This window comes from Castanea sativa, chromosome 3 (assembly GCF_040712315.1).
Source record: "Castanea sativa cultivar Marrone di Chiusa Pesio chromosome 3, ASM4071231v1".
NCBI lineage: Eukaryota > Viridiplantae > Streptophyta > Magnoliopsida > Fagales > Fagaceae > Castanea > Castanea sativa.
This window is the reverse complement of record NC_134015.1, coordinates 39,857,061-39,875,543: the sequence shown is the minus strand read 5'-3', so window position 1 is coordinate 39,875,543 and position 18,483 is coordinate 39,857,061. Positions and strand designations below refer to the sequence as shown.

The window sequence follows — 18,483 nt, the reverse complement described above, 5'->3', positions numbered from 1 at the left end:
CACGAAAGATTGGTTCCCATTTTCCGATTTATCATGTCTACACTACCAAGGACCCTAAAAAAGTTAGGAGAACATTGGGTCGGGGATAACCTAAAATTAATAAGGAAATCCCTAGTTACCCTACCCATGGAGATTTCTATTCCACCTTCTATGAAGGCAATCATGGGAATGACTACCATGGTTTTCAAACTCGGACCGTTTAATGAACCAGAAAAGGGAGAGGTTCAAGATTTTTAAGGTCAGACCGAGGTTCAACTGAGGTTGAACTGTGGTGATGTCATAATTAATTTAATAATAATAAAATACAAATAAAAGTATTAAAATGGCAAACATTAACAAATTTTTACTAAAAGTATGTCTAAAAAAATTAAACAACTTTCAAATGAATTTTCACCATTTTTATAAGGTTAATAGAAAATAATAAAGCATAAACAAGTGTCAAAAAATTCTGTTTAATAATCTTTCAAATAAAAAAATTATCTAAAAAAAAAAAAAAATTAGCATAAATTAATAAATTGTATATTCACATGTAAAAAATATAGTTCTTGAACCTCTAATAAAATTATCAAATAATAATAGATTGAGAGGGATAATATAATAAATTGGAAAACTATAATCTAAATTGTAAATAAATAAAATATAAAATCCAAGAATGACACAACAAAGGAGCATAGTCTATTGGTTATTGCATCAGTACTTGACTTAGTGATCCTTAGTTCTATCCCTCGCCAACACCTATTTGGAATTTTTTATATTTAAAATGATTTAACTGTAAATTCCACTTAAAAAACCGGATTTCTACCCGATTCACGGTTACCCGGGTCGGACTGGCCAGCCCTGTCTAAGTCTGACAACCTTGATGACTACTGCCCTAAGTGGTTTATTAGTTCAACATTGTTGGAAATCCTGTATCTAGTCCTAAAGGTGGCCATACCTTCGGGGCGAATCTACCCATATGTTCCTATAAGGTAAAAATTAAACAGGGAAGATAGAATAAAGCTTTCTTTACAGTATGGGATGAAGGGCCAAAGGCACTTACGAGCGCTAAAAAAGGTTTCCTCGGCCTGCTGCTTCACTGAAAAATTATAGGGAATAGGTAAATAGGAAAAATCACCCCCTCCCCTTCTTATATAGGAGTTGAAAATGAGTGGTAAATTTCCCACTCATAAATTACAGAAAATGGGGGCCATAAGATCATCATCGCACCATAGAATGTGGGGGGAGACAAGCAGCCGCCTAATGCAATAACTGCAAAATCGTGGATACTGAAGCGTCAGGATCGTGCAGAAGACAGGTGAAATGATGTTTTCACGTGGGAACACACTTGGCACATATCAACCTTTCCACTATTACTAAAACCTTGTTCTCAGAATAGCTCTTAGTAGCAAGGTTTTAGAGGGCTATTGTGGGGGGTCCCAGGACCGAAGAGGAATCGATCTAAGAATGGTTTGCATGTCAATCCGAAGAGTTGAGTAAGCTCCGAGGATTCCGTTAACCTGAGGATGGAAGTAGAAGCATGAGTATTTAGTATCCTATGAAGGACCATGGATGGGGAAGAGAACCACGAATGGGGTAAAGGATGTGAGAGGAAGCTTCTTGAAAAAGATACTTCTCATCTCCGCATTGAATGTCTTACACCAACCGTATAAACTACATTAATGTGGAAATGACACCTGAACAGTAATTTCACAACTAGCAGCCCATTCTACCACATTCAGCAGAGTTTTGATGGGACACGTATCTTGAGAAATGTCTTGAGGCATACAAGTGGAGGGCTAAGATGCAAGGAGGAGGGATATAAAAGAAAGAGAGTATCCTAAAAACAAAGATGGATTTTATTTTATCTAAGAAACAGGATAACAAGGAGGTGAACAGTGTGTAATTTTGTCTAGAACTTATAATACTCATAAATAAGAAACTAATCCTCAGACCAACCCGAGGAGAGCATTATTACCAATCACTACTTAAATTTCTCGTCTCTATCATTCTAATCTCTTCGCTTATATACTAGAACTTAGTTTAGAGTTACACTTGAAGTATTTTTCTCACTCTCTTAGAAATTCTATTGTTTGGGCTTGGTATAAAGGGTAAGGTACCACTATTCTTAGGGGGCTTGGGCCTTTGTTTTTTGAGTACCTATAACTACATATTTTGAAAATTTAACCATTAAATTGTATGTTCTTTATGTTCTTAAAACACATGTCAAATTTGATGTCAATAAGATGTTATTTATTATTTGATCCATAAATTTATTTTTTATGTATTGTTAGGACATATGTGAATGATGTTAGGAACATATATCATTTAAAATTGGCAAATCCTTTGACAAAACGCACTTTACTTGTAATTGGATAGATATAGGATGTGTTTAATACTTCAAGGAACAAGAATTCAAGTCCAAGTATTGAAATCATGCAAATCTGTCCAAGAAACAAGTGAAGAAGTGCTGAATTTTAAAGCTCAATAGCTAGCTCGACAGATAACATCTATCAAGGTTTAAAAGGCTTGTTTAGCCCGATGCTCAATAGCTTCTCGATAGATAACTTATCTATCGAGATTTATGAAAATCAGTTTTTCAAATCTGATTTCATTCCAATCCGTGTACACATGTTTAGACTTTCTTTTCTCACAACCCTAAACATATATAAGGATTATTTAAGGGCCATCAAAGGTTACACGAGTGTGAAGCAAAGTTTTGTTCAAGCAAATTGTGACCAGAGACAGAATTTGCCCTAGTTCATCTTTCTTTTGAAGAACTTACTGCGTTTGTACGCCGTTGGGTTTTGTGACCAAGGAGCTTCGTGATCTTCATCGTGTTGATGAACTGAAGAACTTTGCAGCCAACATCTTTCTCATGTTAGTGAGTAAGTCACGTACTGGGATCCTTGCATTTATTAGTTAGTCACGTACTAGGAGCTGAGCATTGAAAAGGAAAGATTGTCACCACAAAACAAGTCCAATTGTGTATTGGGGTAAGGGTTCAACTGTAGGTTGGTATAAGGTAATTGGATTCCTTTACTTGTAACCACTTGTTGTGATAATAGTGAATTCTTGGGAGTGGTGACCTTAAATTCACCTGGTGGGGTTTTGCCTCTGTGGTTTTTCCCATTAATAAACAAATTACCATGTCAAATTTATTTTCCACTGCATATTAACTTAGTTGGTGATTTGTTTGTGCTACCACGCATTTTGCATGTTAATTGGATTAATTAATTAACTTGGCTAATTAATCAATTAATTTATCACAAGGAGTCAATACATTCTTGGCCTATCATGTATAATTTTAGATTACAAAAACTCGAAATTTAAATATTTATTTGATGACATAGCTATTAATTTTTTATCTTTTTGAAATCTTGTAAGTATGGAGGATGTAAGAAAAAAATGTAATCCAATAATGGATTTTTCAAAATTCACATCCAATAAAAAAAATATTGAGTAGAGTTATAACCTAAGCCTACAAGACAACAATCAAGTTTGTTGCCAAACTTTGTTCAAAAATTAATTATGTTGAGCCTAAAAGAATTTAGGGTGGTCACAAATTTTTTTCAAGATAAAAAAAATCATAATTTTTTTTATAATTTATATATAATAATTTTTTTTCCCAAGTCAATGTGGAGCATCCTATGACTGGTTCTTCTATAAGCCCAGTATTGACATTACTTTTTCACTTACTGTTAACAATTTGATACCTCAACTTTGTTGTGAAAATATTGCACTCATAGCTTTATACTATACAAAGGGTGAGTTTGGTTCATCTTTTTGATATTGTGTTTTTGAAAAAGTGGGGGTTTTAAAAAGTGCGGAATGAAACTGGGCTTTTTGTAAAAGCTGAGTGTTTGGTAAAAGTTGTTAAAAATTTCTTTTTGAAAAATAGAGTCCATTTAAAAATCATTTAAATGGAGTGACCACCGCAACAAGGATGCGCGGTGGTAGTGCGTCACTTTAGGACTTGTAAGAAGTTAACCAATGACTTAAATGGCACCCACAGCCAAAAAAATTGAGTCGATACACTTTTTTTTTGTTGAGAAACGAGTCCATACACACCATTGCACATAAAAGGCCAAAAACATGTCATTAGCATTAATGACATATTTAATTGTCATTTACATCTAACCTTGATATTATATAAACACCAAACGATCAAACACTACATACATGCCATTAATTTAAATTTTAAAATGATTCTCATGTATTACACCTTTTATAAATGTGTGTGTGTGTGTGCCTATATATATATATGTGTGTATGTGTGTGCGCGCATGCAGAGAGAGAGAGGTCAAAAATCCATTTAACGAAAATATAGTTAGTCTTATTAACTAAAAAACCTCTTAAACGCACACAAAAGTTCGAAACTATACGATCTTAGTTTTTCTTTTTCTTTTTTTGCTTCGTAATACAAAATTTTATTAAGGAAAAGATCTGGGGCCGCAGCCATCCGCCTTCTTTGCTTGCATAATGACGGAGGGGAGAGAGGAGATGGCATTGGCACCATGACAATTACAAAAGAGGGCCTAAGCAGCAAGGGAATGAGCTAAGCAGTTTGAAGATCTAATAACATGCAAAAAAGAAATACTAGAAAATGATTTAGCAAGATGCATTAATGTCCTTGATAATATTTGATATTGTCCAGTGAGGAGCAATGGTTGAATTTTGAATGGGGTCAATAACATTAAGAGAGTCAACCTCAATGATGATGTAATCCTTACTAGCAAACAAAGCACCGTCAATAGCAAGAAAAGCCGCTTTAGCTTCAAAACAAAGAGGATCTCCATTTATTTCGTTTTCCAATTCAAGCGTGTGTGATCTGCCTTCTCAAAAAAAAAAAAAAAAAAGCGTGTGTGATCTGTTAGAGATATATTAGCCCATTAGCATAAGTCCAAGCCTAATTCTACTTTGTGTGCAAGCCAAGTTTCCTACTTGTACTAGAAGTCTATTAGTTTAGGGTTTAGTCTACTATATATACATATGTTATGGTTCATTGTAACACAGGATTTGTTCTACACTCTAATATATTATTGATGTAGTCCTTTAGGGTTTCCTCCGTGGATGTAGGCCGTTAGGTTGAACCACGTAATCCTCTTGTGTTATTGTGTTCCATACTTTATGTTTTCGCTTCCGTATCCATAATAGCATATTCAACATGTTGTATCAATGCTAATATTTAACATGGTATCAAAGCCACTGCTCTGACATTTTCTTAGCATTTTTGTCTTTATTGGTGTAACTCCATTCTTAATATTGCTTCCGCTGTCACAACAACTGCCACAGCCTTTCGCCATTGAACCTTTGAGTCTTCCAGACATCGTCCTTGGGTTCCGAACCTATAGCAGCCGCCGTTGAGAAGTTCGAACACTGCAAAGACCACTGCCTTTTTTGGCACCGCCGTGAACCTTGCTCCGATTAATTTTCTGAAGGTACCACGAAGATCGTCTTGCTTCAATCTACCTGTTCGTGGAAGCCTCGCAGCCATCAGAGACCGCACGCGCCGCCACGCGCCACTCGAAGAACCTGCGCTGAAGCTCACGTGCCCACGCGCCGAAACTCTTCCTCACGCGCCACCACGCGCGCGACGCGCTGCACGCGCCAGACCTGCACCTACTGACGTCAGCCCTAGGTGACGTCATCTGCCACATCATCGCTAACGTCATCATCCATCGCGCTGCTGATGTCATCCGCCACGTCATCGTTGACCGACCATTGACCGTTGACTTTTTTCTAGAGTTGACTTTTTTTCTAGAGTTGACTTTTTGCAACCCAGGTTCTCCTTACTCAGTTTTTCGCGTAGATTTCATTTTTATAGTCTGTTTTTGCATATTGTGTCTCTAAATGGATAAAAATGATGTTTTTCTTCCTTGCCCCATCAATACTGTATTGGAGGGGACTAGGAATTACTTATCTTGGTCTCAAGCTATGCGCAGTTTTCTTAAGGGTTGCATGCTCTGGCATTATTGTACTGGTGCAATCACTATTCCTGTGAAGGGAGCGAGTGAAGAAGATACTGCCTTCCTTGGTCGCATGATTGAATAGGATAGTCACAATCACATGATCCTCACATGGATTCGAAACACTTCCATTCCCTCCATCTCCAATTTGTTGGGCAGCTTTGAAGATGTGAAATCAACATGGGATATGTTGGCCAAAAGATACTCTACTACTCACGGATCCATGAAATATCAGTTAGTGGTTGAATTGCATCAACTTAGGCAAGAACCGGGGCAGTCCATCAATGACTACTATGATCAGCTTCACTTCATTTGGGACCAAATTGACCTTTCTGATCCAACTTGGGCATGCCCAACAGATGCTCAAAAATATGCTGCTATTAGAGATGAATTTCGTCTCTATGAGTTCCTGATGTCACTCCACAAGGACTATGAGCCCATTCGAGGTCAGCTTCTTAATCGTAATCCTCCTCCCTCTCTTGATACTGCTGTGAATGAGTTAGTAAGAGAAGAAGCTCGCCTTGCAACTCTTCAAGCCCAGAATAAGCTTAATGTTCTGGCCCTTACTCCTTCTGCTCCACCCATAGAGCAACCTCAGCACTCAGGTGATCCTTCTGGCTCTAGCAATCATCGTAGATAGACCAACAAAAAGTTCTGCAACTATTGCAAGCGTCCTGGCCACACTATTAAGACTTGTTACCGTCGCAACAAATCCACTGTTGCAATTGCAAATACTGAGCCTACTCCGCCAATGCCTCCCATTTTAGCTTAGTCCTAGTCTTTTGGATCCACTATCAACCTCTCACCCACTGAACTACAGGAGATCATAGCTCAGGCTGTTCGTATGGCTGGTAATGCATCTCTTTCCACTGCTTTCTCAGTTTTACCTGGTAAGTCTCAAACTTGGCTTTTTGATTCTGTCTATTGCAATCACATGACACCTCACTCGTCCTTATTCTCCAAACTTGACCCTGCTCCACATCCCCTAAATATTCACATAGCTGATGGTTCCACCATGCATGGGAATAGTCTAGGTTTTGTTTCGACCTCTAACCTCTCTGTACCTGGGGTCTACCATGTTCCTAACCTATCCTATAATTTGTATTCTGTGGGACAATTAGCTGAACTAGGTTATTGCCTTATTTTTTACTATTCTGGGTGTACTGTGCAGGATCCGAGGACGGGGCAAGAGCTTGGGACCGGCTCTAGAGTTGGGTGTATGTTTCCCGTGGACAATCTTCATCTTCCACCTGTTGCTCCGGTGTCTGTTGCTACTGCTGCTGCTGCGGTGTCTTCCTTACCCTCTCTTTCACTTTGGCACTCTCGTCTTAGTCATGCACCCTCTTCTCAGGTACAACAATTAGCTTCTAAGGGTCTGTTAGGTTCTGTGTCTAAAGATAATTTTGATTGTACTGCATGCCAGTTAGGAAAACAGCCAGCTTTACCTTTTAATAATAGTGATTCTATTTCTAATAGTATTTTTGAGTTAATTCATTCGGATGTTTGGGGACCTTCTCTTGTTGCTAGTATTGGTGGATCTCGATATTTTGTTGTTTTTATCGATGATTTTTCTCGTTACAGTTGGATATTTCCTATGAAATCTCATTCTGAAATATTGCCAATATACAGAAACTTTGCAAAAATGGTTGAAACCCAATTCTCCAAAAGAATCAAAATTTTTCGTTCTGATAATGCTCTTGAATATACTCAATATGCTTTTCAAGCTCTATTACACTCTTATGGCACTGTACATCATCTAACATGTCCAGGTACCTCTCAGCAAAATGGTCGAGCTGAACGAAAACTTCGTCATATTCTTAACACTGTTCGTGCTCTTCTTCTTTCTGCCAAGGTTCCTCCCCCATTCTGGGGTGAAGCTACTCTTCATGCTATTCACACTATTAACCGCATTCCAAACACTGTCATCCATAATCAAACTCCGTATGAGCGCCTCTTTGGGTCACCCCCTGATTATCATCACCTTCGCTCCTTTGGATCTGCTTGTTTCGTTCTTCTTCAGCCTCATAAGCACAACAAACTTGAGCCTCGATCTAAACTTTGTTGTTTCCTTGGTTATGGCGAAACACAAAAGGGGTATCGATGTTATGATCCTGTCTCTCATCGTTTTCGTGTTTCTCATAATGTTGCCTTCTAGGAACACCGCTTGTTTGTTGAACTCTCTCATTTTCGTTCTTCCCTCACTACCTCATCTGTACTTGATGTCTTTCCAAAGGAGTCTCATGTTCCTTCTCCAAATCCTCTTGATCCTCCTTTGGACTTCTCTATTCAACCTCTAGATCCTTTTGATGCCTATTCAAGATGAACAGATTGATGACGAGCTACCCCACCTTACGCCTGGGTCCCCCGCTCCTGCTCCGCCTAAAGATCCTCCACAAGACCTTTCACCTCCACCAAACATTCCACCTCATCACTCAACCCAGGTAAGATCCATTCCTACACATTTACTTGATTATCATTGTTACACTGCACTTGCTACACTCCACGAGCCTCAAACCTATCGTGAGGCCTCCACTGACCCTTTATGGCAGATTGCAATGAAAGAGGAACTTGATGCATTAACCAAAAACCATACTTGGGACCTGGTTACTCTCCTTCCTAGACAGTCTGTGGTTGGTTGTAAATGGATCTACAAGATTAAGACTCGCTCAGATGGGTCCATTGAGCGCTATAAGGCTCATCTTGTTGCAAAAGGCTTTACACAGGAGTATGGGATTGATTATGAAGAGACCTTTGCTCCAGTTGCTCGCATCTCATCTATTCGTGCCCTCCTGGCTGTTGCTGCTACTAGAAAATGGGATCTTTTTTAGATGGATGTTAAAAATGCATTCCTTAATGGGAATTTGAGTGAAGAAGTTTACATGCAACCTCCTCCAGGTCTCTCCATTGAATCAAACAAGGTTTGTCACCTTCGACGTGCATTGTATGGTCTTAAACAAGCTCCTCGAGCCTGGGTTGCAAAATTTAGCTCTACCATCTTTCGCTTGGGTTACACTGCCAGTCCTTATGATGCTGCCTTATTTCTTCATCGTACTGATAAATGCACCATTTTACTTCTCCTCTATGTGGATGATATGATCATAACTGGTGATGACCTTAGTGGCATACAAGAACTCAAGGATTTTCTCAGTCAGCAGTTTGAGATGAAAGATCTTGGACACCTTAGCTATTTCGTGGGTCTTGAAATCACTCGTTCCTCAGATGGTCTTTATATTACTCAAGCCAAGTATGCCTCTGACCTTTTGTCTCGTGCTGGACTCACTGACAGCAAGACTGTTGACACCCCAGTTAAGCTTAATGCGCATCTGACTCCCTCGGGGGGGAAACCATTGTCTAATCCTTCTCTTTACAAACGATTGGTTGTCAGCCTAGTCTATCTCACAGTCACTCGTCCAAACATTTCCTATGTTGTTCATCAGGTCAGCCAGTATTTGTCTGCTCCACGGTCGACTTACTATGCTGCTGTTCTGCGCATTCTTCGATACTTGAAGGGCACTCTCTTCCATGGCCTTTTCTACTCAGCTCAGTCTCCTCTTGTACTCCGTGCATTCTCTGATGCTGATTGGGCAGGAGATCTCACTGATCGTAGGTCCACCACTGGCTATTGTTTTCTCCTTAGCTCTTCCTTGATTTCTTGGCAAAGTAAGAAACAAACTTTTGTGGCCCACTCTAGTACTGAAGCAGAATATCGTGCTCTTACTAATACCACATCTGAGCTCCTTTGGTTACGATGGCTTCTTAAGGACTTAGGTGTGTCTACATCCTCTGCTACTCCTCTTTACTGTGATAATCAGAGTGCCATTCACATTGCTCACAATGATGTCTTCCATGAACGGACTAAACATATCGAGATTGATTGTCATTTCATCCATTATCATCTTGTTCATGGTGCTCTCAAGCTCTTCTCCGTCTCCTCTAAAGATCAACTTGCAGACATCTTCACCAAGTCCCATCCTAAGGGACACCTTCGTGATTTAGTTGACAACCTCAAGCTGGTCTCCCATCCACCTTGAGGTTGAGGGGGCTGTTAACGTATGTATTGTGGGCTTAGCCCAATTAGGTTACTTACTTGTATAGCACACATTGTACTACTTATACTACACTCATATTTGCTTGTACTACACTCATATTTGCTTGTACTACACTCATATGCCTCCTATATAAAGGCACTCATGTATATTATTTCAGTGAGAAATACAATACTATTGAATTCAGTATTTCTAACATGGTATCAGAGCTGCCTTCCTATGGCCATGGTTTTCTGTCCTTACGATGTATTAAGAGCAATCTTTGTCTTCCTCGATGTTTCTTCACTGCATTCATCTTCTTTGGTTTTCCACTGCTGCCGTCAAAATTCTCCGGTATAGTCATGTCATCGTTAGAAGTCGCATCAACACTGCAAGACCATTGCCTTTCTCAAGCCACCATCATAGAGCCAAACTTCATTCAAGGGATCTTTTCAACCTAATCAAATCTCAAGATTTCATCAAGTTTCCATCTTGAGTTTGAGAGGGGGTGTTAGAGATATATTAGCCCATTAGCATAAGCCCAAGCCTAATTCTACTTTGTGTGCAAGCCAAGTTTCCTACTTGTACTAGAAGTCTATTAGTTTAGAGTTTAGTCTACTATATATACATATGTTATGGTTCATTGTAACACATGGTTTGTTCTACACTCTAATAGGGTTTCCTCCGTGGATGTAGGCCATTAGGCTGAACCACGTAATCCTCTTGTGTTATTATGTTCTATACTTTATGTTTTCGCTTTCGCATCCATAATAGCATATTCAACATGGTGTATCAATACTAATATTTAACATGATCTTACCCAAATAGTTTCGATAGATATCAGCAAGATAAATCAAAATGAATTGTTTAGGACCACTAGGTAGAGTCAAATAGTAGTGTGACACCAACCAAGTCTCAAAGTTTAACTTTGAGTTCAAAACCCTATAATCTATATAACCCAAAAAAAAAAAAAAATCCTCTACATTCAAGGCTCTATTCCTAAAAGAATTTAGAAGTCAAATACAATGAACCGTAGCTTCTACTACTTTTTTTTTTCTCTCTCTCTAACCTCCGATTTGAACTTGCAAGTTCAAAATTTCTAGTTCAAACTTGGTAGGTTGCTTCAATTTGTTGTTGGGAACATCAATCTACCTATGAGTGGTTGAATTGGCTTTTTGGATCAACAACAATAGGGTTTTTTGTGCATTGATGGTTTCTAGGTGGTTCAATTCGGTGTGTTGTTGGGTTGATCGACACTAATGGGTTGTTGTGGTGGGTTGTGGGTGGGTCATGGTTGGCATGATGGGTTGATATGGGTTTGGTCACGATAGGTTTGGTTTTTTCTTGATTAATGTGGGTTTGAGAGAGGGGGAGAGAGAGATGAATAGTGTTGGAAGTGATGTGAAAAATAAGAGATGAGAGATGTAAGGTGAGTTATGAAATAATATGCTAAAATTGATAAAGTTGTTTTTCGAAGTGTAGAATGAAGATTTTTTAAGAAACCCATTTGTACATACTCTTTGATACATGGTTATTAGTATCTCAACATGGATCCTCCAAATCTTAAGATCCTGCAATATCTTTGATCTTACTAGAATATGTACTAATGTAGGATCTACGTGGGATCCCGATTTGGATATTAAGATTTAATAGGCTCCTAATTCCATAGCGATATCAAAAATCCATTGCTATGAAGGAAAATTTAAAAAATAAAAAATTATTATTTCGTGCCTCCAAGTGGAGTCCAAAGACCCTGAACTGTCAAAAAAAACGTGGTAAAATGATCATCCTAGCAGCCCTGACCCAGATTGATAAATAAAAACCATATAAAAATGCAACAACAAAAAAAAAAAAAAAAAATCTAAGTCTGACATCACTTTAACGTAATCAAAAAAAAAAAGACAAGACAAGAAAAGAAACTAGAGAGTAGAGGACGAGTACGAGAGGCAGAGAAATCCGATGGTAGCATTGCTGTGAAAGAGACCACTGACGTTGACATTATGTGAGGCACTTGGTATTGTTGTTTGCTTTGACTTTTTTATGTGAGAATGTTTGTGGTGTTAAAACTTATAACTTTGTTGATGTATTTGCAGTTTGATACTTTGTATTTTATTAGTAATTTGTGTTAAAAATTACTTTTGTTCAATGTTTTTTTTTATATATATTATAAATTATAGTTATATGTATTTTATAGTATATTTTTTAGTTATATAATATGATTTTATCATTCTCATATCGATCTTATGATCTGATTCTTAAATACTTTCATCAATCCTGTGTAAGAACTCTATCTTGATAGACTTGATTAAAAATAGTAAACAAAAATTTAGAAATGTATTTTATATCTTCTAAAAATTACGCCCATTAAAATAGACAAAGATTAAGCTAAAATTTAAGTACAGTTTGTTGTAAACGCACATATAAAAAAGTCGTTCTCGATCTCAATTAAATTTGATTTGCCCAACCAGTCTAGAAAACACGCGTACTTTTCTCTCTCTCTCTCTCTCTCTCTTTCTCTCTTATAGCTCTTTGTTGGTAGCGTGAGGCATAAGCGGAGGAGGGGCAGTGATCTGGTGCGGCGGAGAGATATGGATCCAGACCAGTTGGCTAGAGCATTCGTGGAGCACTACTACACGACGTTCGATGCGAATCGAGCCGGATTGGCTAGCCTATACCAAGACGAGTCCATGCTCACTTTCGAGGGTCAGAAGATCCAAGGCTCCCCAAACATCGTTGCCAAGCTCACCAGCCTCCCTTTCCAGCAGTGCCAACACAGCATCACCACCGTCGATTGCCAGCCCTCTGGCCCCGCCGGCGGCATGCTCGTCTTCGTCAGCGGCAACCTCCAGCTCGCCGGCGAACAACACGCCCTCAAGTTCAGCCAGGTACCAATTTTTTAATCGATCGGAATTCCAGATCGCTCAGATCTATTTTGATTTTTTTTTTTTTTATTTGTTGTTTTTGTCGGATCTAGGGTTTATCGTCTGCTTTTTGGTTGAATATATTGCTTTTGTAAATTTGTGATGTTAGTACTCTACTTTGAATGTACCGATTTCAATGTATGTCTCCCTCAATTGTTCACATTCTAGATTTCAAAATCGAAACGATTGCGTTACTCGCTAATGGTGAAATAAGCTTTAAAAAAAAAAATGAGATTCTTGGTATGAAAGCTATCGAGTCTTTTAGAATAATGCCAGAGATACAAACTTTTTTACAAATTTTTTTACAAATCGCTGATGTTGTAAGTTGTCAATGGGTCTAGATGAAAACCAGTAAGAAATTAGTCACATCAACGGTTTGTAAAAATGTTGAAGAATAGTTTGTGGCGGTGGCATTGCTCAGTCTCTTTTATAGGCAGATGAGCACCCAATGTCTGACTTCATTTGATTTTCTGATTATGCTTGTATTTATGCTATTTTTATGCATTTCTGAGAGCCTTTATAAATAAAGCGTAAGCAGGAAATGTTTTGAATTTTTTAGTGTACCCATTATCGGATTCTTAAACGTTTTGCCTTTATTTTTTTTATTCAATCTCTGTTCTTATATAGGAATCATGGCATTTGAATCTCTGCAGCCTCTAGACCTATATGTTTTGATAGTTAATGGTTTGCATTAAGTGCGAGCCAACTATACTAATGATGTGGTTAAGAATCATTGCTTGAAATAATTATATACCTAAATTGACATTTTGTATCTTTGATTCTTTGTGCGCGTTTTATGGTTATCATGTATTAACTTATTCCTGTGCCGATGATTTCTAGCTCAAATGTTACATTGTAGGTTCTTTACTTATTGTGTGTAAATTACTAATAAAAGTGATTGTTCTTTAATTTTTGCGTTTCTTTGTTCTAACTGTAATTTCTTGTCATGCTATCTGCGGTCAGATGTTCCATTTGATACCGACACCGCAGGGAAGCTTTTACGTGTTGAATGACATATTCCGTTTGAACTATGCATGAAGACAAGATAACCACTCAAATTCAACAATTGGAAGTTGTATGCGGCCCAAATGTCCCAGATTGTATGTTTGATTATCATTGTTTAATTATAGACATATCAAATGGAAAGAGGGTTTTCTTTGGATGGTTGTGTTTAAGGTTTCATTGTGCTTTTGTCCCCATAAGTCAGAGATTTCCCAGTTGTGATTGTTTGAATGAAAGATACTTTCATGGATATCTGTTTGAATGAAATGGGTTTACTACATCGGCTCTGAAAGTTTGGCTAATACCAAATAAGTATAAATTTAGTCTTGGATGAGTCCCACATATGGGCAATCAGCTCTGCTTTTGGTTATTTGTTAATACCTCTTCACATTAAAAAATACCAAGTGGCAGGTGTTTTGCACCTTGCTTATATGGCTGTTGGCTTGGCGCTTGTGGTTAGGGACCCCAATCTGTTGGCAAGGAAGAATGGCATGTGAACCATATGCCCCTGCAGCAATTCATAGTCCACCTCCTTTTCTTCCTTGCCCTCGACTTCTTGTTTCTTATCCTCTCTTCCAACTAAGACAAAAGGTCAAACTACCCTTTGTGCATGGTTGCCGGTGTTTCTGATACTTTGGGTGAACAATCTCATCTGAGCATGTCACAGACTCACAGTGTCACCAAAAGTTGGCCACTAATTAGCTTGAATTATCCAGTCTGTACCTAATTATCAGGTTCTTTCAAATGTGTACTTACATTTGCTCAGATGGATGGTATTTATTTTTGGAACCTTGCCCTTTTGTTCTCCATTTCGAAAGCTCAGGCACTGCCATGGCTGTCCCTGACCACCGTGGTACTTTGAAATCAAGTCTGTTCTAATGCTCTTTAGAGCAATATAAGTAGGCATTAGGCAACAGCTTGCTAAGAATTATATGATTGTTCCTGCTTAGGATTTAGCAGTGTGCCCAGCCAAAGGAGAAGGGATAATTGCACTTTTAAAGGAAGAACCAGAAATGTGCACAAGCACTAGCAGCACTACTGTCTGCCTGCATATGCGGTCTCTTGATGTTATTAGCTAAAAGAAATGACATATGAGGACATATTTCGTTTTAATATACCAGCTCTTAGACTATGAGCAAAATATATTACATCATGCCTTTCAAACATATCAACAAATGAAATTAGGCTAAAGATAATTTAGTCTCGAACATTGCGGATTAGTTCTGCTCGAAACATGCTATTGCTTCATATCAAACAACACTCATTTATTTTCACCATTTAAACCTAAATCTGGTAAATCCAAAACGGGGAGTTCTGGAATTTTGAGAGCCGGGAGTGGAGGGGCTTCCTTCGGTTGTTTGGCATGTGAGGACTGTTTTTCTGCGTCTTCACTATTTTTATTGGGGCCTTTCAGCATTCCAGTGAGTAAACTTCTGAAGGATTGAAATGGGTTTCTAAATCCCTCTTTGACTTTCATAATTAGAGCTACCTCAGATAATTGCCAAGCAGCAGTCAGTACAATCATGACAGAAAGAAGACAGTGGGTTACAAAATTCTGCCTGTTCAACTTCTTAAGCTCTTTAAGAATCTCGCTCTCAGTTTCGTTGCTACCCCCATTCAGCTGACCAGCATTCTCCATATTGTTATCAACATTACAGACTGCTGTAGGAGATAATTCGTCTATCTCGGTTGAAGCTTCAGTTGAAGCTTCAGGTTCCTTAATTGTGCCATCTCCTTTCAATGATTCCAACTGTGTCAAACATGCGTAAAGGTACATAAAGTTTGTTGTATCTTTTGGAATTTTCAAGCTATGATTTTAAATTTTCTATTTACCATTGTAATAAAAGAAAATAAGGCTAATTTCCTGAACATCAATGAATGCAATCTAGTTAACTCCAGCAAGGATATATTAGTACTGCTAAGTCAATTGCATGTATTCAGTATTTCTTGCAAAATTGTACAGTATATTTTACATAAAAACAAGAATGTTTTATAGTTGTTCGTGCTACTCAAAGCCTAGTAATTAGCAATGATCAACGCTAAAGAAGGCCATGGATAAAAAGTCCTAGATTCCCAGTGACATTATCTAGGAGCATCAAACAGACATTGGCCCATGAACGAACTGATACTATTACCATTTGGGAGAATATGAAAAAGAATAAGGTGGACAAAGTCAGGAGTAAAAATGAAAGAAGATATTATTTCCACGGTGTGCATTTCCAGCCTCTCTTTACAAGAAACATATCCAACGGTAAATTAAAGATCTTTTAGATTTATCCAAAAAAAAAAAGCAGTAAACATAGTCAAAGACGACAGAGGAGCTGTTAATTCACACTAGGCTGAGTTGCACTCGATCAAACATCGGCAAAATAATAAATTTGACAACATATATAGATCTTTTTTTTAACACAAAAAAAAAAAAACAATAATTCCACCATGAAACTGAGGAAATTATAAGTTTTTTTTTTCTTAATAAATGAATTTGACAATAAAAAGAGAGAATGAGAGAAATAAAGAAAGTAGGTGAAGTATGGACATGATACTAAAGCAAAGATGAAGTGTACTGTAGTTGTATTCATAGAGTGTATAAGTGTAATTAATGTCGGTTTATAATCATAGAAGTCATCAAATAAACCTGAGAGAGCAATTTGGAGAGGAGAAGCTGGTCATCGAGGCAATCAGTACTAGAGGCTTCTTTGATTTTCTTCTCCTCAACAAGTCTCTGGATTGCGATATTAATGAGTTCGAGCTCCACCTTCTGATTTGACTCCATCACCGATGACTTTGAGAGATGCAATGCAACTTTGATGAGAAAACTATAGACACTGAGTTAGAGTTCGAGAACCAAGTCAAAACTTCCAGCTGTCCTATAAAGCTGACCATACTTGGAAGACACGTAGCATTTTGAGCCTATATCGTGGCCCATACTGCGCTGATTACTTTATTTGTGCGGTTGTAGAGGTTGTCCAAATCAAATGGGCACTTATATCTGTAAAGAGTGTCAGGGTGGTCTTTCAAATTTGACAGGGATGTGAAGGCCGGCCTAACACGCCAAATAATTGAGGAAAAAGAATGCTAAATGTACTAATTGCGGCCAATTTCATCTTGCTGATCATAGTAGTAATAGCACGAAGATGAGACGTAACCACAGCCATTTTTCAAAAGATTCATGATAAGAGAGTAACGGTAAGGTCACATTTCATTACTGTACTCTTCTGTCTTTGCTATTTCTTCTTGGCCATTCTAACTTGCATTGCTTCTTGTTTTTAACGGAAGTGTTAATTGTTCCAACTTGTGTAAGTATAGTATTTTGCTTGTACAATATAATTACATAATTAATTTAGGGTTTAACCTCCTATAAATATTGGCTTCGATTAATAAGTATTTGGAGGCAAGGGTTAAGATTGAATTCTTTATAGAGTTTGACTTATTTCTAGTACTTTTTTAACTAAAATTATTATTTGTTTTAATGAAAAATTGTCACATCACCCACTAATTAAATAAAAGGTAAATATTAAAATTCATTGCCACTTGTCATTATATATTTAAAACAATAGAAAATATCCGGTTAAAAAAGTATTAGAGGTAAGCCAAATTTTTCTTAATAATAATCGATCGATTTTTTTTAGTATAGTTACACATTGGTTAGTTAAGGAAGTATTTGTTTATTTGTTTTTGTTGTTTTCCAATGCAATGAGAGCCAATGGCCAATTAAATTCCACCTTAACAGGAGTGTGAAATGTATCCATTAACAAATGCCCTAAATATTTCAAATTGGGTTCATTGTAATTAAACAATTTGGTACTGTGAAGATGTAGCCACTAAATTCTTTTCTTCTTGGATGTAAATGTCCTTGGGTTCTCTCTCTCTCAACTTCTTCAACCTTTCATTTCCTTCATTAAAACTCTTTCGTATCCCTCTATTACCGTAAGAAGTTTCTAGTGTACCCCCACTGCCACAAAACCATTACCTTCCTCAAAACTACCATATCAAAGCCTCCATTCAACTTAACCGCCATTACCATTCAAAAGATCTTCCTCCAATCTTCTCAGCGGCGGAAGAATTCGAGTCAATCAAAGCTTCCAAGTAAACACACATGCTATTATAAGTTTCTAGCAATGATCAAATGTACTTCACACACTGCCTAAAGATTTGACTGTTGTCCCATGTGCCTTACACACCTAGCCAAGCCTTGATCCATACATGCCACATGACTACCTCTTAGAATGCCGCCAAGTGTCAACACAATATTGCACCTTGCCAGCTCTAAGGCCACACCAAAAATACACATCAACCTATTTTGTCACATTAACCTTAGTGCCAAGTCATCTCTACCATGATAGCACTTTATGTGCCACATTAGCTGTCACGTTAGCCTACCTACCATGTAAGCATTTACCCTGGTCAACTTGACTTGACTTGGATTTACAATAATTACTGCCTGAATCAGACCAAACTATTGACTTAAGTTGACTTTTTCTAATTAGATGTACTCCATTTTATTTTTCACATACATCTTGATTTTGGGGTCTACTTTTCTATGTGAGACACCCAAATCACACAACTCTTTTCTCACTTTTTTTTTTCAAC

The 18,483-nt window shown here is 37.8% G+C and overlaps 2 protein-coding genes across 2 annotated transcripts; one reads left to right on the top strand and one right to left on the bottom strand.

The window, feature by feature from the left end:
• The first annotated feature begins 12,428 nt into the window (after positions 1–12,428).
• Positions 12,429–14,171, top strand: LOC142627373 (nuclear transport factor 2B). The gene is made up of 2 exons (XM_075801217.1): positions 12,429–12,855; positions 13,855–14,171. Exons 1-2 carry the CDS (start codon positions 12,559–12,561, stop codon positions 13,927–13,929), a joined length of 372 nt encoding a protein of 123 aa, XP_075657332.1. The 5' UTR covers positions 12,429–12,558; the 3' UTR covers positions 13,930–14,171.
• A 738-nt stretch (positions 14,172–14,909) lies between these two features.
• LOC142627372 (uncharacterized) lies at positions 14,910–16,850 on the bottom strand. Its single transcript, XM_075801216.1, has 2 exons — positions 16,529–16,850; positions 14,910–15,643 (listed from the first exon to the last, which is right to left on the bottom strand). Exons 1-2 carry the CDS (start codon positions 16,664–16,666, stop codon positions 15,155–15,157), a joined length of 627 nt encoding a protein of 208 aa, XP_075657331.1. The 5' UTR covers positions 16,667–16,850; the 3' UTR covers positions 14,910–15,154.
• Between the last annotated feature and the right edge of the window lie 1,633 nt (positions 16,851–18,483).